Consider the following 23,058-nt stretch of genomic DNA (forward strand, 5'->3'; position numbering starts at 1 on the left):
ATCTATGTATTAGTTGCGGCAAAGTATAAAACAAGATTGTCAATACTTTGTATATTATGTAAATAATATCTTCAAATTATTATAATAAATTAAGATGACTTATTTACTATTCATATGCACTGTATGCTACATCTAAGTATCTATTTACAGGTTTTCTACAAGAAGACATACATGGCAATTGAATATTCACATTTTATTATACTCAAACATGATTTGGATTAATATATGGATTACAAGAAAATGACCTGTAAAAAGCAAACTATACTACTGCCCGACTTTACCAATACAGACGAGTTCAATTTGCAATGCAATCTTTATAAATAAAAATCTGATCAATCTATCATGTTTTTTACGTACAACAATATACAATGGAGTTTTAGTGATAGAAAACGCCGGAATTGCCTCGGCTAATACTAATATTATGGCAACTCACGCGAGTATGTAGGTAACTTCGTAACGTTAAGGTTTCACTTCATCATCAACTTGGTGTTTGTCCCTGTGGCGAACTTTGTGGAAAGGAGCCGGAAGTCCTCCTATGATCATTATCCATGATTATAAGCAACAACTGCCGTGACATACAATGGTGACCCTGTTGACAGGGGACCTAGGTCAGTTTCGGTTATGGTGGTTGCTCTGAGTGCATTGTGCTTATGACCTTTGTCGTTTCCAAACACGGGTCAGTAGCAGCGCGGGAGTGGGCATACTGAACGCGGTTCCAAAGCCATTGTAACGCGAGCGTAAAGCCTAAATCGACTCCCGACGCGCTGCGCTCCTCTGCGCTTGCGCAAACACGGCCACAATTATTGTAGGGAATTGCGAGCCTGCGTTCAGAGCGACTTAGTTCTAAGTTTCTAGTATATCATAACCTGCGCGGGCTCGCATTCAAACGGCGTTGCTAGTGACCATTTACATATACAAGAATTAATGTTCGCCCAATCTCATAGTATTGCAAAAACCAATAAACCGAGCCGTACCGTAGGTACTAAATTATTATAAAATTGGCTATGACATCGGGAATGTGTAGAAAAGACTTGAACAACTATATACATTATATAACATTTTAGAGAAAATTATTACAACTTGCTATATAAACGCGAAAACTACTGTTAACATCTACAACTGACTGATTATATCCATCGATCTATTCACATGAACTGTTAAAATTTTATATGTAACAACAGGTATCAAAGATCTGAACCTGGGAAAGTCCATAGGTACGTACCTAAATAAGTTTACATATTTTTTTTTGACGTCATAAGGATACCGCATACTGGATAGTTGGTGGACTTTAACGTTGACTAGTATTAAAATTGAGGTAAAACTCATAACTTTCCTCTACAATCGTTTTGTTGATTTATATGTACTTACATAATTGTAGTACCAGAACTATTTTAATTTGTTTCTGGATAAGCTTACTTATCACAAAATCTGTAAGCAAATTTTAATCGACAATGACATACACCTATGGTCTTCCCCGTAACTTCTATACAGCATGCACCAACAATCTAAGACACGTCAATATCTTCTACGAGAACAGACTACAACAATCAAACAGTTACTGGTCCAATAGTTTGTTTGTTTGTTAATATATTTTTTTCACTACTGATCACATTAAATTTTGGCAAATTGCTTTTACTGTAGGTACAATGATAATGGGGAAACGAATGGATTTCCTGAACCAACTTATGGGACATTTAAAATTGAAACTGAATCCTCATTTTGAACGACTTTGTTTTGTACAGTATACACAGGAGATACCTGGGTCACCTACCCTACACCGATCAAGGAGAGTTGCGACAGCTAGCTCCCGAGCACACCGTACTTACTACTGCAATTGTATTTGGCCATATAATCAAAGGGCTAAAAGCATACTAATGGCGGTCAGAGAAGTGGCTTTTGATTCAAATATTGTTAGTGTAATACACTTTTTTCAACCATAAGTTAGTTCCCACCACCGATAGGAAATTTCGTCGCCCACAGATGTTTGAATCAAACATAGCATATTTTAATTAAGTAATACGAAGATCTTCGACTTTTATTTGTTACTTATTTATTGAGCTTTGATTTTTTCTGATTTAATAATATAACAAAATTTACTTATATGAGCATAAAATATTTATTTGAATCTACGCCTTTTATTGGAGCAATCATTTCAGAAAATAATTGAGCAATATTATTACATTACCAACCTACATTATATAATACATAAAAAAATTATGAATGAATATCGGTTTGTTTGAATTTGATATGGACTAATAATTTTAATTGAAAAATGCTTTTTATCAATACAAAGCTTTAATAACAAATGTAATTAGCATAACTCTGGCTTTTACCACGGTTGTGTCCACCATGGTTTGACTATTACATTATACAGAGATAATATAAGCATATGTTTATCAGAAGAGAGCCCAGAGTAATAGCATATAAAGAAATAATAATTGAGACACAAAACAGTCTTAATTATTATCAGTATAATTTTACAATAATTATAGTTCAGTAATTTTAAAGACACCAAATTGAACATTTACTTATACGACTCGAAGTATACGACACGCAACAATGATTGAACATGCAAAAATTATATTATCATGGGTATGATTAAAATTTGAATCAAAATCCTCGACGGGACGGACTATATCTAAATTGGCAGACCTTACCATATTGGTGTTATAATTTCTTAGCCTTGCTGCTGATGACACTTTGAAAAACTTTGCAAAATAGCAACAGGGCATTTTGCTAAAACTTGAAACAGTCGGCTAAAACACTTATTTTTTAGCAATGTTTTTTTCTTTCATTGCTGGTTCTAGTTCATTGAAGAATAGATTTCCCTACCGACAGACTTGTCCCACGTATCGCTATAGATACTATAACATGTAATGGTTGAAACATTGCTATATAAAATTGACTTCCAAAATAGGAATGGTTAAAATGTGTGAGTATTAAAATTTAAGTCTAAAACAATAACATGATGTGGTCGTTATATCACACTTTTAATATTATAGAGACTGTACTAAGCCGTAGATAAAGTTATAAGAATAATATAGAAAATTGTGGCCAATCAAATATTCTGATACATAGTTGCAGTTTATTTACACCAGAAAGCTAAAAGTCAATTGTAAATCTGCATGTTGACAGACTGACAACAAATTATACAATAACAATTCGCAGTGTATAACATGTGAAGTCTTACAAGTAAGCTCATAATTACCAAGACATTAGGCCAAAGTAAATAAATACTGCTTGCACTATACGAGAAATGTTTAAGAGCAAACATGCGAATCCAATTTGTAATTTTATTACTATGGATCTAAACATCAATTTTTTAATCTATTATTCCAAACGTAACTGATACGCTCATTGATACAAAGAAACCTCAATACTTTATATCTTACACACAGAGATCGATTCTTATTTCGAATACCGCGCTTAACGCTTAGTGATTCTCTGAACACTGGATACTGACCTACGTTCCTTGTTGCTATCGCTGTTTCATTCCATTCTAGTCCGGTAGCATGTGAACGAAAGAGACGGGGAACATCCCCCTGCGGACGGTGCCTTCGACTTGTCCCTCCATCCAGTTGTCGTCCTCCGTGCGTTCGTTGATGACGACGATGACCTCGCCCTCGCGGAATGACAGTTCGTCCTCATTGTCCGCTGAGCAATCGTACAGCGCCCTACACCGCCTCAAACCGCCCATCTGAAAGTCAAATGCATGTGATTGACGTAAATCAAAGTAAGCCTGTGTCATCTTTTTCTACCTGGCGTTGTTCCCAGTTACCTCCTTCACAGCTCTTGAGAGGCACCCCGGGCTCCCCTCGAAATAAATGAACATTACCCCGCTCGTAGAAACCGAAGTGTATTTTTTTTTAGTTTGTGACGGTTAATCTGAGACCGAAAACCGCTATCTGCTGCAGAGTCCGAGCAAGGGATACTTTTCATGTACAGTTGTTCGGGTACATTGACGTGATTTTATACATTTCTATTATTTATTTTTTAATTGTGTTCTCTCATCAAAATCAAATAAAAATGTATAAAACTTGTAGGGATTTTCATAATAATTTTAAAAGTTTTAATTGTAAATACATCAAATAATAAATAAAATTATATTTTAGTAATAAACGGACAACCTATATCACTACTCATACGCGGAACTCTTTCGTCCTGCCATAAATTCGGCGGACAAGTAAAATGAAAAAATGACAGTTTGACAAGTGTCAATCTTATTGTATTTCTAGGCCCGTTTGTTGCTTTACGTTTAAATATTAATTTTCAGATTTCAGATTCAAATCTTTTATTTCACCCTATATTCATTTCCCTCTTCTCTTACTCTGACTGCGCTTCACCTTCTATTGAGTAAGCTTTGGATCTATCGCTACATTGGTGACCCCGCTTTAACACGATGTCGCATACAAAGAGTGAGAACAAAGGAGCCGGAGAGCCGCTTTCGTTGGATCGCGTAGGCGTAAGAGTACCTCCTTTTTATCCGTCGAAACCGAAGCTTTGGTTTGCTTCGCTGGAAAGCCAATTTGTTCTAGCTGGAGTTACGTCAGAGGCGACGAAATACTACTATGCAGTATCGCATCTAGAACCTCAGAACGTGGAGATCGTCGAAGATATTATCGAGGCGCCAGCTACGGCAGATAAGTATGAGACGCTTAAATCGGAGCTCGTAAAGAGGTTGTCAGCTTCCCGCGACAAGCAGGTCCAGCAACTACTTCATCATGAAGAATTAGGAGATCGCAAACCATCGCAGTTCCTGCGGCGGTTAAGGGGATTAGCTGGTTCTGAGGTGCCAGACGATTTACTCAGAACTCTCTGGGCCAGCCGTTTACCCAACGGCGTACAACCCATCATTGCGTCGCAGGCTAGGATGAAACTCGACGAGGTCGCCGAGCTAGCTGATCAAGTGCTGGATGCAGTATCACCGAATTTGCAAGCAGCAGGAGTTTCCACAAAACACGATAGTGGGTCGAGTGAGATTGCTGCGTTAACACGACAAGTCGAAGCGCTAGCTGACAAGGTCGACCGTATGTCGCGGTCAAAGTCAAGAACCAGGCAGTCTTCAAGTCGTCGTGGTCGCTCTACGTCAACAAGATCGCACTCGAATTACAGGAAGTTCCCGACATGCTGGTATCACTACAAGTTCGGTGATAAAGCAAAAAGATGTGTCAAGCCGTGTGACTATACGGGAAATGCGTAAGGCAGTCGATAATGGCGACCGACGACTGCCCAAGTACCGGTCGCTTGTTTGTTACGGACAAACGGACGAAATTACAATTGTTAGTAGATACAGGTAGTGATTTGTGTGTATTTCCTCGCAAATTTTTAAAAGATTATCGTGCGAAAACAAATTTTGAATTGTGTGCCGCTAACGGGTCAATCATAAATACGTACGGTTTCTATCATTGCGTACTAAACCTAGGGCTGCGTCGTGACTTTGCTTGGCATTTTATTGTAGCCGACGTAACGAGGGCGATAATAGGGGTGGATTTCTTATCACATTACAATATTATAGTAGATGTCCGAAATCAACGCCTTATCGACGGTAACACTATGGTCGCGACCGTGGCTTCTCTTGCCTTTAGTAACGAAAATATTTCTTCCGTGAAGGTGGTTTCTGGTAACTCTGTCTATCACAACATACTAGCAAAATTTCCCGAAATCACTCGCCCACATGGAATACATCGTACACTGCACCACAACACTGTCCATCACATCCGCACTACACCTGGGCCACCGGTCTCTTGCACTCCCCGTAGGCTTGCGCCTGATAAACTGAAAATTGCTAAATCGGAATTCGAGTCTATGTTACAGAATGGTACTTGTCGGCCTTCCGAATCAGCATGGGCTTCACCCCTTCATCTTGCGCCCAAGAAGGACAATGGGTGGCGTCCTTGTGGGGATTACCGCATGCTGAATGCCCGGACAATACCCGACAGATACCCCATTAAACACATTCATGATTTTTCCCACTCTTTATCAGGCTGCACCGTCTTCTCTACCATTGATTTGGTGAAGGCCTACAACCAGATCCCGGTCAATCCAGACGACATAGCGAAGACAGCGATCACAACGCCGTTCGGTCTTTACGAATTTCCGTTCATGACGTTCGGACTTCGTAATGCCGGACAGACGTTTCAGCGATTTGTCGATGAGATGCTGCGGGGCCTGGATTTTACCTATGCATATCTGGACGATTTTCTAGTCTTCTCGAAGGATCAGAAGACCCACGAAGAGCACCTTCGTCAACTCTTCGAAAGACTCAAGCAGTACGGCATGGTCGTCAACACGGCGAAGTGTGTCTTTGGCGCGTCTGAGGTAACCTTTTTAGGCTATAGAATTTCAGGTAAAGGTACCACACCCCTACCTGAAAAGGTCGAAGCCATCACCAATTTCCCTGTCCCAAAGACGGTAAAGGAACTACGCCGCTTCTTGGGTATGGTGAACTTTTATCGTAGGTTTATTTCAGGCGCCGCTAAACAACAAGGTCCTCTGAACGCACTGCTGACAGGATCAGTGAAAGGTTCGCACCCGGTACATATTACTGGTAAGTCACTCGAGGCTTTTGAAGCCTGCAAAGAAGGTCTGTGTCAGGCCGCCTTGCTGGCTCATCCCAAGTGTGACGCAAGGTTGGCGCTTGTTACTGATGCGTCAGACAGAGCTATCGGTTCGGTGTTACAGCAACAGTCTGATGGTGAGTCCTGGGAGCCATTGGCATTTTTCTCTCGTGGGCTGAGTCCTTCCCAGCAGAAATACTCACCCTATGATCGAGAATTACTCGCCATTTATGAGAGCATAAAATATTTTAGGCACATGCTCGAAGCTAGAACTTTTACAGTCTACACCGACCACAAGCCCCTGACTTTTGCCTTCCAAAGTCGAAAGGAAAACTGCTCGCCAAGACAGTTCCGACACCTGGATCTGATTGCGCAGTTTACCACCGACATTCGTCACATCTCTGGTAAGGACAACGTGGTAGCTGATACCCTCTCGCGAGTTGAGGAAATTTCCCAGCCAATCGATTCAGAACAGCTGGCTGCTGCTCAACGTTCTGATCCAGAGCTTAGGCAACTTGCAGAAGGTACGACTTCACTGTGCCTTAAGAAAGTCAGGATTCCAGGTTCCAACACAGAGCTGTTTTGTGACACCAGCACAGACATGGTTCGACCGTTTGTTCCCAAGCTGTTACGGAGAAGGGTGTTCGAGAGTCTACATTGTCTCAGCCACCCTGGTGCCAAGGCAACAGCCAGATTGGTCTCTGAACGTTATGTTTGGCCGGAGGTGAAAAAGGACTGTAGGAACTGGGTGAGAGCATGCATAGCGTGCCAACAGTCTAAGATCACGCGTCATACTAGTGCTCCTCTCAGCAACTTCAAACTTCCTGCAGCTCGCTTCAAATTCGTCCATATTGACCTGATCGGACCATTACCTTCATGCCAAGGTTACAAGTATTGTCTCACAGCCATCGACCGTTTTACGCGTTGGCCTGAGGCAATACCCTTAGAAGAAATTACGGCCGAGGCAGTTGCAAAAGCCTTACTCAGTGGCTGGATTTCTAGGTTTGGTTGCCCTGCTGATATCGTGACAGATCGTGGCAGACAGTTTGAATCAGCGTTATTCGGAAATCTTTCACGCATCGCTGGATTTACTCATCGCCGTACAACCGCCTATCATCCCGCCTGTAATGGCTTCGTGGAAAGATTCCATCGGCAGCTGAAATCTGCCATAATCTGCCACGGTAACACAAATTGGGTCGAGTCTCTCCCTCTCGTATTGTTGGGTGTCCGCAGCGCGTTCAAGGACGACTTACGAACTACCTCAGCAGAAATGGTGTATGGCGAACCGTTGCGTCTGCCAGGTGACTTTTTTGATTCTGAAACTGACTGTCCCTTAGACTTGACGGAATTCACTTCAAGACTTAGGAATATAGTCCAAAACCTGAAGCCCACACCAACCTCTCGTCATGGGGGAAAACGTCCCACATTCGCTTTCAAGGAATTAACCACTTGCACTCACGTATTTTTGCGTGATTGCACGGTTGGTGGCGCCTTGAAACCTGCATATTCTGGACCATATGAGGTACTTCAGCGAGATAATAAGGTATTCACTATCTTGGTTAGGGGTAAAAGAGTCACGGTATCGATAGACCGAGTCAAGCCGGCCTACATACTGTGTGACACAGACACCACTCCATACATACCTTCAGATCACGCATCACACAAACATACTTCACAAAATCATGACAAACACAACACCGATACACGTCATGTACCACAGTCAGAGAATCAGAATCCACCTGATCGAGAAGTAAATACTAAAACTAGATCAGGTCGTAAGGTAAGATTCCCCGACTATTATCGCCCTTGACGGTCTCAAGGGGGGGCTGATGTAGGGATTTTCATAATAATTTTAAAAGTTTTAATTGTAAATACATCAAATAATAAATAAAATTATATTTTAGTAATAAACGGACAACCTATATCACTACTCATACGCGGAACTCTTTCGTCCTGCCATAAATTCGGCGGTCAAGTAAAATGAAAAAATGACAGTTTGACAAGTGTCAATCTTATTGTATTTCTAGGCCCGTTTGTTGCTTTACGTTTAAATATTAATTTTCAGATTTCAGATTCAAATCTTTTATTTCACCCTATATTCATTTCCCTCTTCTCTTACTCTGACTGCGCTTCACCTTCTATTGAGTAAGCTTTGGATCTATCGCTACAAACTAATTTACCTAGGGCTCCAAGCATATGATGGATTGTAATAAAAACCCGTACCATAGTGATAGAAGCAGACGGCGACCTCGAGTGTACACTAGACGTGTCGGACACGTCTAGCGAGCGGCTGTCGCTGCGACGCGACCGTTCCCGCGAGCGCGAGCTGTCGCACGACAACGCCGAGTGTATCCGGCTGTCGTCGGCGCACGCGTCCGACATGTCGCACAACTCCAGCGACGAGTCCTGACTAGAACATTCCTGAAAATTATATTACGGTGTTAAATATTGTCAAAGTTTTGCCAGGGTAACGACTTAAGGTTTATAGTTCAACAAAGCGCCTTTTTTTTAGTTAAAGAAGAAATTATGAATGTCTAATGTTTCGTACTGGTTAGGATTACTAAAGGCTTAAGCTTTGACATAAAATTATCTACAAAAATTTACGTAATTCTAATGAAAAGAATAAGGAAATAATTTCTAGGAAAAATAAAGTCAAATATGTGTAGGTCATTGTATTTACATGTGTTTGCATGTTTTAAGAAAAGAAAATCCGTAACAGTATCTTTCGTTCATTTCATTTTTAAGTCATTAATTTTACATAAAAAAATAACATGCATTGTTATTTTTTCACAAAAGATGTTATTTCTCACAAAAATGAAGTGGTATATTAATATTGAAACAAAACTAAATGTATCACAAAGTTTCAATGATTTTTTGATACATAATTGAAAGTGTTAAAAATTTATTTCTCATCTTTTAACGGAACTTTTTCTACTACTTACTTAATTTATTTAATGTTGGTTTATTTCATGAAAAAAAATTACAACAAAGCCAAAAGCCGTTAGGACATGCATTTGGAAATAGCTAATCAGTTTCTAGGTCAAAAGGAAACTAGTAAAATGGCCCGTAATGACTCCCTGAGCACTTATATTAGGATTTACAAACTTTAAAGTGTTTTTTTTTCCTCAATTCAGATATGTTTTTTCTCCAATTAAGAATTTTGTATTTTGTAAGGTGTTCCTTAGTATTGACTGAACTGGATTTTTACAGTACTCCAGTACTCCAATACTCTGCGTATTGGAGTACTGGAGTACTGTAAAAATCCATCAATCAGATTACGTTCTCACAGAATATAACTCTATGATTGGCTGAAGTGAGCGATAGAGAAAAAGTCTTATATAATTGTCGCACACTCTGTACACCGCGAAAGTATAAAATATAAAATCCTTTTTAAAAGAAAGTGTCATTACGGCTCATTCTCAATGTCCAATCCTATCATACCATGAGTTTTGCAAATAAATTACATATCTTATGGTATACCTACTACATCACAATTGTCAAGAGTCTAAAGAATAAAAAAATTTCAATTTATAAAAAGAAAACAGTAATTGTAAGGGCGCGAAAAATGGGTAATTTGTTTGAAACATAAACGTAAGATTGTTCAGTGCTAGTGCGTGACCTCGGGTCAAACTAAAGTTGCTTATACCAAGGACACTACAAGTTTTTATTATCAACTAGTTCAAAAGAGTAATTTTCCATAATTTGCCAATACAATGATTTTATTTAAGTAAGTATACCATCGCCCCGTCACCGTAAGATACAATGTAATATAAGTGTCGCAACTTTAATTTCACCCGTTCGTGGTTAAGCATTATTTGCCTACTGACAGCGAATTATAGAAATTTTGCTTGTCCTCTTGACAATAAATTGAACTATGAAAACAAATATATTAATTTCAGAGCGTAAATCAAACAAGGGTAAGCTATTATGTACACTAATCTCTCTCAATGTTTACCCTTCTGAGTTTCGCTTTCACAGCCTTATCCAGTTGCAATCTATTTTTCTTCTGAAGCAAAAACAAATACACTCTGTACTATTTCTCATGTTAGTTGCCGTTGATACTTATTTACTACATGTAAAAATTCAGGGGTAATATAAGCCTTTTGCAAATTGTTAGACATCACAATATTGTGTTCGTTTTAAATAATCCCATGTTTAGGAAACTGTTATTCGACTAAATATTATAAACGTATCATAATTTTAATTGAATTCTTTATTTTCAACCCCCTTTTTTAAATGATTAATCTATAAAATCTATTTGTACAGTCTTCTGGTGGTTACCTATATATAGCCTAGATAGCCTCGAAGTAAGTTTAAAACTTATCTGGCGAGATACTAACTCTACTATGTACCAATTATAAAAATAATAAATGCTTAAATAGATGAATATCCAAGGCCCAAATAGAAAAAGTTCGATTCTCATCATGCCCTCGTCGGGAATCGAACCCGGGACACACCACCACCACCGCTGCGCCGCAGAGGCCGCCATGTACATCGGATAAATGCACATCCGTGTAACATTAATAGTGGTAACACTCTACTATAAATATATAAAGAGGTTACCTTCCGGGGCGGCGGCGTGGGGTCGCCGTTGAGCGCGGGCGCGGGCGGCGTGGGCGGCGGCGCGGCCGGCCGGTGCTTCGCGGCGCAGCTCCCGCCTGCTAACATTTATTTACTTGCACTTTATTACACATAAAATAATGTACAATTTTCAATTCACACAGTAACCCATGCAGCTGCAAGTAGCCTTCCAATCTTTACGAGACTGTCGGCTCTGTCTATCCACAAGGGCTAAACATGTGATTATGTTATTGTGTGATTATGTTATTGTGTGATTGTTGATTATGTTTGTCTACTCTGATAATACTCGTATTAAAAAAATACTGAGTTAGGATGTATATGCAGTCAATACCACTAATAAAACATTGCTGAGAATTTTGTGTAATCAATATTAGATTGAATTTTCTCTATTGGTTCTAACTTCATCCTTTTTGTTGTGAAAGCATTAACCCTTCTTTGCATGGTGATGGAAATTTCAATCATAACATTTAGTGAAGAAAAAAAGGTACTCAAAATGTGTAAACTTTAAATTTGTTGTTGCTGGCAACTTTATAAATGACTATTGCTTACAACAAAACCCTAGTACCAGTCTACTAGAAAAAGAATTACAATAAAAAAAAAGAAAGGTCACTTCGGTGCAAATTTCCCAAATGTAAAGGCTATTCCACAATTTCGTGAAATCAATGTGGAGTTAATTTGTGCTTGAATAAAAATAATAATTGTTTTTTAAATTATCATTTAGAATAAAGGAGAATAAGTAAACAATATCTTTTGACTTATTTAGTACTGAGCTATATATGTAACAATGCATAATGATGTAAATTTTCATCACTGTTTTTTAAATAATTCAAATTCTTATTTATACTAGGATTTTTTTTTATATTTTTCCTTTAATCTAGAGCATTAATTACATCAACCTGATTTATTTTAAGAAAATAGGAAAAATCATGCAATGAAGGGTTAATTGTTTTTCGGATATGTGTATGTACAATACCGGCCGAAGGCGAGGCTGCGGCCCGCGAGTGCGGCGCGTGCGGCAGCGTGTGCGTGGAATGCGGCGCAGACGGCGGCAATGGCGCCACACGCTTTTTTAAACTGCCAATGTTATCTGTAAGTAAATAAAAACACTTTTATTTCCTTATTTTAAACTTTTGCGTTGTATTATACCATCTTTTAAACAAGAAAATCCGGCAGTCTTCAGGTATCAATGCGACTATTCGGCGACGGCATTTCTACCACGAGGCGTATCGTTATAGTCTAAATTATTATTGGCCGAATACCCGAATATGAGATTTACCTGGAAATAATAATGGAGATAAAATGCACTTAACATGTAGAAATGTAAACACAAATAAATACTTACAAACGTTAGGTTTTCTTATTTGCGCGGTAGGAGGGTGATGTAAGGAGTCGCATGTCGATGACCTCGATCTGAGAACTGGTGAATCGCCGCCGCTGTTAGTAACACTAGTGATCGTTCGATCACTGCCTGTAATCGTTCGATCGCTACCGGTAATCGTTCGGTCGCTGCCGGTAATGATTCGGTCGCTCCCGGGTATAGCGCCGACAACGCCGCCGGCGTAAGATGGCGGACGCGAACGGGGACATTTCTTTTCGGGTGTCACGCTTCCATTTTGCTAAAATTAATACAAATATTTTTATCATTTTATTATTTACACAGTAATTTTTACAAGCTGTACGTGAAGCAGCCGGCGCATACTGTTTTTTCACGTCACCAGACCAGCATGGAAGCTAGTTCTCTCTCATCTCTGCGTGTTCCGAGTTGCACCCTCGACGGAAGTGTTTCGGGGGCCCGGGGTCCGCCTTCCGACTTTTCTCACTCCACTTGGTCCGGTTGTCATCTTTTACGATGTCCAGCCTGCCTGCCCCGTCGACATAGCCGTACTAGCGTAGGCGGCTCTCCTGCATTTTGTCTACCATGGAAGCTAGTTAAGTACTTATAAATAGTTACCCTTTCATCAATAACGGTGTCGTCATCTGAAAAGTCAGTAGAGCCGTCGTCGTGTGATAGATTCCAATCGATGTTTATATTTTCGAATATACTCTTTTCCCTCTTATCCACACTTTCCAACTGAAAAAACATATTTGGTACAGATTATACGAAATTTAATTTAAAACTTGATAAGAAATAAAGTTTATTGCGCCAATTAGACGTTCGCCGCGAACTCAGTCCTCACAAACATATATATTTTTATAAAATTTTGAATATCTCAAAATCTACCAAACTGATCTTGAACCCTGAAGTGGGATTTGAACCTGTGCCTTTATGCTCCTCACGCATTTTATCCGGACTTTTTACCTTTTCGACCAACGACGCTTTGTGGACAGAGTAGACAGAGCCAACAGTCACGAAAAGACTCACAAGACCACATTCAATATGGCTTAATTAAGAAATCGAGATGCAGATAATTTGTTTTTATTAGTAACATTTCACCTCATAAAGTACATCATCATCATCATTAGTAACATCTCATAAACTTTTACTGATAGGCTAATCAACCCTGTCCCTATCTGATTCTTAAGCCATCCAATTGAATGTGGCCTCTCAGGCTTTTCGAAACTATTGGTTCTGTCCATCCCGTAAGAGATAAACATGTTTCACTAACTCACCAATTCCTGGCACGCGTGGTGTCCCATTTGCTTTGCTATTTGCAACGCACTCCTCCCACTGCCGTCCTTTAACGACCAATCGGCGCCCGCCTTCAACAGTAACTTCATTGGCTCTGTCCTGTCCGTCGCAGCGCACAGATGTAAAGCGGTCATGCCCGACGATGTCGGCTTGTCCAGGAGCTGAGACCCGCCGTTTTGGACTAGAAAATCGACTATGTGGAGGCAGGACCCGTCTCCCAACTCCCGTGATATGGCCAGGTGGAGCGCGGTTTCGCCGCAATCCTGAAAAGAAAAAGATTTATCGCATGATGAATACTAATCTTTTTCCTCCTGGCGTTTTCAGGTTACATCTTCACCTTTCTGGAGAGGAGCCCCGGGATACGCCTTTACGACCATGATCCTGGATTGGGCGATTTTTACTCGAAGCGACTCCCACTTGAGCTCTGCAACATTTGCAGGGGAACCTAACTCATATTTAAGCATGGTTACACATTCAGTTACCTTAATGTGCTAGTTTCCTCAGTATATTTTCCTTCATCGTAAGAGCATCGGTTAGCATTTAAACGAATGTACATAACTCAGTTAAGAGACATTATCACATGTTAGTTTCGGTTACATGATAACTTTCTGGAGAGGAGCTAGGGTCCGCCTCTTGAAAAGTACGAGTTACTGACCTCACCAATTTAATCTTGATCACATCGGCGATGTCCTGGCGAAAGGTCAGATCAAGAGTATCCTTAATCGAAGAGCTTTCATGAAGAGTTATAAGTGTCGATTAGTGGCAAGTGGAAAGATGAAGTCTCCGCATCTTCATTCTTCTACACATGCGCTTTGAAAGCGGTAGTAGTTATAATTAGATTTAAGTGATGTGACGTCAATAAGTGATACCTTGTATCCAATTTTGAAAATAAATCTATTCTATTCTATTCATATGGGAAAGAGGCGTATTTTATAAATGTTAGTCTCACCGAGCACGGCAGTGTAGCCGCCAAGTCGGCGCCCTCCGCGTACGCCTGCAGCAAGTTCTGCAAGTGGCCGTTGTTCACCGCGTGCTCCACCTCCGACAGCCTCTCGGCCGCGTCGCAACACGTCTGCGCGGCGTACGCTCGGTAAACGTACTTCTCCCTTATAAACCTTAGGCGTTCCTCCCTGAAAAATATGTAAATAAATAATAAATCTATATATACAAAACGCAAAGGTGGACTTACTGCCTGATCTATCTACGCACAGCACAAACTATTGGACCTATCGGGGATGATATTTGGCATGCAGATAGTTAATGTAACGAAGACTAAGATAGTATTTAAAATTAAATACGTCGGCTTCATTATGAATGAGCAGTTTCACATTTATGGATTGTGTGCTTTATCGTAAAATACCTATTACCATCGTTTTCCGCAAGGACGGACAAATTTGTTAGATTCGGATACTTTTTTTAAGCCGAGATTGTGAGGCTATAGATACTATGAAGATATCCCACTTACATTGTACTCTCGGGCGTAAGTTTCTCCCTTTCGTCCAATGTATTCTCCATGACCTCGTTAAACATGTGGTTGCCCATGTGCCTCGCTATTAACAATTGCGACGTGCTGAGTCTGTCCAATGTCAGCGACTGAATCCTCGATATATGCACACCTAATTCCCGATGGCTGCCAGAGCATTCTATGCAAACTATTATTCCGAAGTTTGTTGACAACCATGTGGGATCTGAAATGGAGAAAAAAACATATACTAATATACGTCGACCAAAATATACAGATTAGAATGTCTAAAACAATTTAAAAAACAATATTAGACCACATAAATCGGAACAATAAGACTTATTCCGCATTCTATGATAACAACGGAACACAATATACAATCGACTTATCATAATAAGTAAGGACGTGTCATTTCCATGTCAACTGAGGTGCGGAGTACTGACCGAATGTTCAAGGTTAATACACCACGTTAACACGTTAACAGTTAGGTGGGTCAACTGTAAACAAACACTATGAGGTCGGATTCCCGATCGGCCGGCAAAATAAAATAAACAGTTCTGAAGGAATTTAGGAAACGGCGGGCATTTAGCAAGCAAAATAAACATGGTTGATAGATAAAGAGCATACAGAACATAAAAATAGTATACGCACATTTATGTGTTTGATGTACCTATGTGAATGTTTTTTTATAGGTAGGATTCATCTTTTACAGAGTCAACGGCTGCAAACTAAATACTGTATACAACCAACTCAACCTATCAATACTATAAATTAACAAAAAAAAAAAAGGTAAAAGTGTGATGGCCAAAACAGGTCCTAGCTCAGTCTGGCGGTCAATGCAACGATCAGGCCGCGTCATATAAAAGGAAAAGCTTAAGATGATGCGCTATGCACTACAATTTGGACTTATAAAACCGTTTAAAAAGACTAACCATTCGTAGACCCACAGTCCGCGCAGACCTGGTTTCCTGGCATCGCCCTGACGGCCCTGATGATGGACCGCTGCAGGTCCAGGAGCGAATGGCCCGAGTCGTTACTCTCGCCCGCTTGTTGGTGAAACGCCCTCATCAGAGCACCTTCTTTGCAATTGATGAGAACCGACGTCCACGCACGCTGTTCGTTTTCATCATCAGCTTGGAAGTGGTACGTACGGTTGTCTGAAAGATTTATGATATCGGGTGACGTGTAATTAATGTATCTCTAGAATAAGACCGCTCCATAAAAAAATCGCTGTCTTAAGAAATAAGCACTCTAATATAGTGAAACACCATAGCATAGGTTTCCTTGTCTAGTGTGTCACAAAAATCCTGTATTAGTATTTTATGTAATTAAGAGTTTACAAACAACAATACTATTGATTTCCTTTTTACAACAATAATATTGACAGTATTTGTTTATGCAAAAAAATCTCCATATTAACTAATAGAAACTCCACAAAGAATACAAATACAAATAGAATTACCAAGGTAAACTTCGATTCATAGGACTTTAATATTTATAATGTAGGTCTTCAAGAGGCTCTGTGGCATTAACTTCATAACATACTCACATGAGACTAGATCAAACGCCCTCTTATCGTCCGTTGCTACTTTGATCTGACACGTGAGTAGGTTCACTCTTGCTGGAGGTTTGTTCTCATCAGCGTGAAATATATCCAGGAACCCTTCAGCTGTGACCCTGCAACGCCTCTTCTGCCATACCCTGCGCACCTTCCCCTCCGACTTTTTAAGGAGATAACCACTCCGAGTCACCCCGTGCTGTTTGTCCCCCTGGAGTTGATGGAGAGAGTATCCTCCTACTGATGACGCCACCTGAGAATTTCAGATTTTATAAACTACAGGAAAATATAACGCAATTGCAGTATGATTGCAGATGCCATTAATGGTGGGTGATAATTATTATTGTTGTACTATGTGTAAAGTTTTTTCTACGCTACAGGAGTAGCGTAGAAAAAACATACTGTGAGCCAGCTGCTTTTCTTCCAAGTAAAGTCGAGAGAAAGGCTTCTTAACTTGATATTCTTCTTCGGGGCGAATAACTAGCAATCTGTCACTATCTGAATCTCAATTGAACTTAAACTTGTGTTGGATTAGGGATAGAGCCGTGATGTTTGAACGACGTAAGTACATTATGTTATTATCATTATATTGAAAATTAGCTTAATCTGCAAAGGCCGATAAATCAAAGCTAGTTACCTCTCTGTCTTGCGGCGCGGCCGCCCTCAACATATTCCTGAGTTCGAGCAGCCGTCGTCTCTCGTCGTCTTGTTGTTGCCTTATCTTCTGCAGTTGTACGCTTAAATCTGCCACATAGACACCGAAATGTTCGATCGTCTTTAGTCCATCTTGGAAGTAATTAGTCTGCGCATGGTAATACTCCACCAAATGCTGCAGCAATTCGATTCCCTTCTTCGTTTTGATCTCGTTAAACTTTATCAGGTACTAGAACAAAAACATCATTCACTTCTTATTGTGAACTTCAAAAATGGAGTAGAGCCGGTCACGTGTCGGTAACAATCAGACAGGGCGACGCCGAAAAGTTGCGCGTGGGCACGGCTCTTAATACTCCACCAGAACCAATGGAACGCCGCGGGACAGCCGCGGGAGGCGTCCAGTTACTACTGAAGACGTGCAGTAATATCGGTGCCCTTCCGCGAGTTAAAATTACGCTTCGTGACGCACGAATACGCGCATCTACGACATAGTGGATCCAGATTTGTCTCAGTTGTGCAATAATAATAAGCCGGGGTGCGCGACCTTGTTCAACTTTCTTGGCGGCCCGCCGGCGAAGCATCTGTTTACTAAGTTTAAGCTCTGTCTGTTATTGTTTCGTAAATAATGGAAATTCTTTTAGTGTTGGAGATAAAAGAAATGTTTTGGCAGGAAATTTCAAATCTAGCATGTTTTCTACGACAGTGCTAATGAGATTTGAGAATGCGTGGTGCCCTGAGGGAATATGAATGCTCGTGTTAGCAGCGAACGAGACTTTGGAACAAAGCATCGAGGGTCACAGCCGGCTGCGGCCCTGCGCGGCGCAAGGCCGGTCGACGACCTGACGCGCGCCTACGTGGTACGGCACTGGTCATAGGGTTTCTAGCTTTCCTTTTTATTTTCATAGCACTGGCCAATGACCTTTGTGAGATTTCTGCCGGCGGCTACGAAGGCAATCTTGTGAATTTGCGATTTATTATGTAAAATAAAATAAAAAATTCTAAACAGTCTAGCGTCAACGAATTCGTACCCGAAGTACACTTGGCCAATCCAAACATCACGAATTCACGAGTGTTCGTGGGGAACTCATCAGCCCTCTACAGCGTACGATTTTATCAGTTAATAAAACAAAGACTTTGAAAATTGTACTTTGCAAATAGCAATGGGTTGAATAAGGCATTGTTAAAACTCCTACATTATTACATCACTAGAGTACGCCCGCAGCTCCGCCCGCGATCTTCGAAAAATCCCGCTTGTTTCCGTTCCAGCGGAAATATCGGGAAATCATTGTGCCTCATTAGACTTCATAATGAACTGTTAATTTTTTTAGGTACTGAAATAAAGGTTATAAATTATTCTTAAAATAAATTCAGCTTTTAAATCCCTTGACCCATCGGTTTGGACTGTGCGTTGATATATAAGTCAATCAGTCAGTGCCTTATAATAATTCATGATTATTAGGTTTCCCTGGATCCATAATCATATAAACTGCAAGGATAGGTTAATGTTTTATAAATAAATATTACATAGTTTAGACCGCGGAAAACAGAGATTTCAGCTCTATGTTCTGTGGTTCAGTCTGTATACGACACCAATGGAGTTCTGACGAATATCCTATAGGGGGATTTCAGGTTCGTTTACTATCTGCAAGAGCTCTGACAAGTTACAAATTGTGTAACACGACCATGAACCGATTGCCATTTGGCAAGTTACTCCATGTCCATATAATATAACGCGCACGAATGTTTTTGGCACCGTTGAACATTTGGACTGGACCATAATTGTGTCCAAATGCAGAAATCTTGTATTTGTTTTAATTAATATATTAAAGTTGCCTTATTGAACATTCTTCTTTAAAAAACTTAATGGTCTGGAGCCTCGAAACCAATAAAACTAAATTATTATCCGATTGAAAAGAAACATTTTTTTTTCCTTATAGTAAATATTTAGTGTAAAAATTACTGTTTAGGTTTTAGTTAATATATGTATTTCAATTTTCGGATATAACTACTACAGATTTCAAATCAAATCCGTGTGGTTCCCGGCACCAATACAAAAAAGAATAGGACCACTCTATCTCCCATAAATGTCGTAAAAGGCGACTAAGGGATAGGCTTACAAACTTGGGATTCTTTTTGTAGGCGATGGTCTAGCAAACTGTCACTATTTGAATCTCAATTGTAAATTAAGCCATTTATACATACAATGTTTTTTGATGAACGCCAAATACAAAATTATACAACCAAATGGTATGGTTATTGTTAACTTCATTGATTCAGAGGTTGTCAGTTATTATTATATTATATTCAGTTAAGTATATTTATATCCAAATCAACATCTAACAATAATATGTTTTTGATAAAACCAATCTTATTTTAAGTATCATAAGCAAACAATATTAAAACGTTGGTGTTAGTGTTTGTAAAACATACAGACAGACTATGTTCGAAATTTACAATTCGCTTTAAAATATGGCGATGTAGTCTCGTCTATTTGGCACATGGCACCCATTATCAAAAATAACTAACAGTAAACCAGTGTCACTGCCAACGTACTTGCGACCTTTCGCATTGTTTAGTCTTGTGGATTGTGTGCAAATAACGGCCTGTCGACCACATTGCCATAAAAGAACAAGTTTATAGAAGGATAGCTTATGTCATCTGCCTGTGGGAAAATTTGGGAATTACAGTCTATAAGCTAGCTATGCTCTCTTTTTTGCCTATGAGTCATCTTTAGTCGTATAATTGAATAAATTGTTTTAAGCATGTCGATCCACATCAAAGATTCTTTGTTCAGAAAATTTTACGGAATGCGTAAATCGAATGGGTTCCTGTAAAAGAAATCGGCATTATAAGCACCTAAGTGTTAAGATTTCTACCTACGCTGTTAGAGTTACGTTTTGCAGCAATCTGCAGGCAATCTGGGTATCAAACGACAGGTCATTCCGTCTCCGCAGGATCCGGATAGAAAGGACAAGTCGAAATAAAAGTTAAAGATAATATGCATGCCAATGGTCTTAAAACGCCGCAGACCGGACAAAGTAGAAAGATAAATGTAGAAAAGCGGACCCCGGGCCCCGAAACTCTATGGTGGAGGGTGAAACTGGGAATGGGCAAAGATGAAAGGTATAGGAGTGTTCAGATGTCTATGGTTGCGGAAAATACGATGCACATCTTCTGTAAAGTAAATGTTTTATAACATCAACCACATTACCACTTGTGTGGATTGTTGTATTGCAATACAATGGCTGTCACAGGAGAATATATTGTTACGTTGTTAATTGCATTTCACTATACAAAAGATCGCGAATGCGACAAATTAGTTACCATTTGTTTTTATCACGTGCTCGGTTGAACTTATCGTAAATATCACATTACGATAGGTAAGGTACGAATTTTATGGAATGTGCGATAATCAAGTGCTGATGTACGTCCGTAAGTTAGAGCTATGCAAAGATACGTTTCAATTAAACATCGTAAATTACTAAAACGAGAACAAAAAGCAGTGAATTCTATTTTTAGATGGATGGATTAACAACTGATATTAGGGATGAGTAAATAAATACCTATTGCTTCACAATTGCAAACATTTTCAAGGCAAAAGTCTAATTTGCCTTTATGTTCTTTACTCGTTACTTAAACATACATATAATGAGAAACACACATAGATAAAATAACGCCTCTTTCCCATAGGGGTAGGCAGAGACTATATCTTTCCACTTGCTACGATCCCTGCATACTTCTTTGGCTTCATTCACTTTAGTCTAATATATAACTCTAATATATAATGTATAACTCTCTTCATCCAAGCTCGACAGTTTCATGTACTCTTAACCTGACCTTTTTCAGGATGTCCTGCTTAGATTTAACGTTGGAAGGATTTTATAATACCCTAACGCTAAACGACAAATGTTATACTGCCAATACACAATATGTGATGGTCATTCACACTGCGCACGCTACGACACAATCACCGTAAATAATCAGGCATGCAGCAATTGATACTTTACATTTCAGTTCACAACACATTTGAGCTGGCCTTACATAAATTGAAAATACTTTTAATAAAAAATATTAAAAAAAATCACTAATTCACAAACATAGCGGTTAATACAACCTACCAACAGGTCCTGCCCACGATTCGTGTAGGCAGAGCCACTAATTGCTTACTTGCAATTAATTATCCTTTGGCTGGAAATTCGGCCACGAGCCAAATGCACCGAATCTAGGAATGTTACTAGCAGCACTTTAATTCAACTAATTGTTACTTAAAAAAATAATAAAATACATACGTATTATCACGCTCACATCCCTTGCGGTGTAGGCAAAACCAGCAGTCTCGAAAAGACTTTTCAGTTCAGTATGGCATACCTAATGATGGAATTGAGAATCCAAAAAAATATGAAATTACGTGAAATTTGAGAACCTGGAGTAGCCTTATTAAACTTTGAATAAACAACTTCTAAGGTAGAAGTAGAAGGCCACGGTCAGCTTTAATGGTGGAATAATAACTTGAATAGTAAAAAAGTGCTAGCCCAACGCCTATAAGGAAAATACCAAGTTAATAAGCAAGAGAAACACTTTGTTTCTTGTTCGCTAACAAACCATCATAGAGGCTAAAAAAAATAAATTACTTTAAGGACAATATGATTACTAAAATTAAATAGGTACCTGGAAAGAGATTAAATCTACATCTTTGATCTTCGGCGAGATCACATGTAGACCTCATATCAGACTTAATTTTAGATAAGAATCACAAAATCTATTAACACAAAACTAAACTGGTCGAAACCAATGTCCACATTAGAAATTAACTGCCGACTCAGCAATAGAATCAAGCAAATGATAGCGAACGTTTATTAAAATACAAAATATATCAGGCTCAACAAACTGGAATAGGATATTATGCCAGCTATCAACGCTTCCTACCAACTTTCCCGCAATAATATACAAAAGGCAGGATGTTAATATGACAGGTGCGCATTGGTCATATGTTTTGCTAGTTAATTAGTAATGTATGTGAACATTACGATATTCTTTAATTCTCAGGCCGAAATATTTAAATATTTACGAGTAAGTATAAATTATAAGTAATTCTAAGATATATTATGTCATATACATAGTACACCGGTGATGGATTTAACAACGATAAATGGCATCATTATACAACAACGATAATGGTCAGTTTGAAAACATTATGGCTTTCATTGCTTGAAACAGAAGGAAAATATCTAAAATCGATCAACTCACGTTTTCCTCGTGGGTCAAATGATATTCACTAGTTGTTATTAGGATATGTCTACGAAAATAGTTTATAAAAAAATTATAAACTATTTTCGTGGACACAACCACATACTTGTGATACATTTTTATAATTGTGTACCTATTTGCTTTTGGGGGGCACTATTAAGTAGGTATAACACCGATATCCGAAAGCTGGAATTTGGCATGTAGGATTCGGTTCCTTAGGGAGTAGAAGAGCATTTATATATTTTCCAAAAAAAGAAGCAGGTTACAATGAACAGAAAAAGTTCTCTCAGCCTTTTATTTTTCACTCAATTCCGCAACTAGATCAATATAAACTAAGCTTGCACTAGAAATAATGGATAGCCGCAGGCAA

General features: G+C 39.2%; 1 protein-coding gene across 1 annotated transcript in view; it reads right to left on the minus strand.

Moving 5' to 3' along the window:
• Positions 1 to 518: 518 nt before the first annotated feature.
• The window catches only part of LOC106138197 (arfGAP with SH3 domain, ANK repeat and PH domain-containing protein), a 45,720-nt gene continuing 23,180 nt past the window's right edge, over positions 519 to 23,058 (minus strand). The window contains exons 5-16 of the mRNA XM_060949131.1: positions 17,425 to 17,670; positions 16,779 to 17,040; positions 16,162 to 16,386; positions 15,233 to 15,455; positions 14,717 to 14,897; positions 13,749 to 14,030; positions 13,090 to 13,209; positions 12,481 to 12,754; positions 12,112 to 12,225; positions 11,121 to 11,218; positions 8,781 to 8,978; positions 519 to 3,697 (exon numbers count right to left, since the gene is read on the minus strand). Coding sequence (XP_060805114.1) covers positions 3,500 to 3,697; positions 8,781 to 8,978; positions 11,121 to 11,218; positions 12,112 to 12,225; positions 12,481 to 12,754; positions 13,090 to 13,209; positions 13,749 to 14,030; positions 14,717 to 14,897; positions 15,233 to 15,455; positions 16,162 to 16,386; positions 16,779 to 17,040; positions 17,425 to 17,670 — 2,421 coding nt within the window. The 3' untranslated portion in view covers positions 519 to 3,499. The remainder of the gene's footprint in view (positions 3,698 to 8,780; positions 8,979 to 11,120; positions 11,219 to 12,111; positions 12,226 to 12,480; positions 12,755 to 13,089; positions 13,210 to 13,748; positions 14,031 to 14,716; positions 14,898 to 15,232; positions 15,456 to 16,161; positions 16,387 to 16,778; positions 17,041 to 17,424; positions 17,671 to 23,058) is intronic.

Source organism: Amyelois transitella, chromosome 3, assembly GCF_032362555.1.
Source record: "Amyelois transitella isolate CPQ chromosome 3, ilAmyTran1.1, whole genome shotgun sequence".
Classification (NCBI taxonomy): domain Eukaryota; kingdom Metazoa; phylum Arthropoda; class Insecta; order Lepidoptera; family Pyralidae; genus Amyelois; species Amyelois transitella.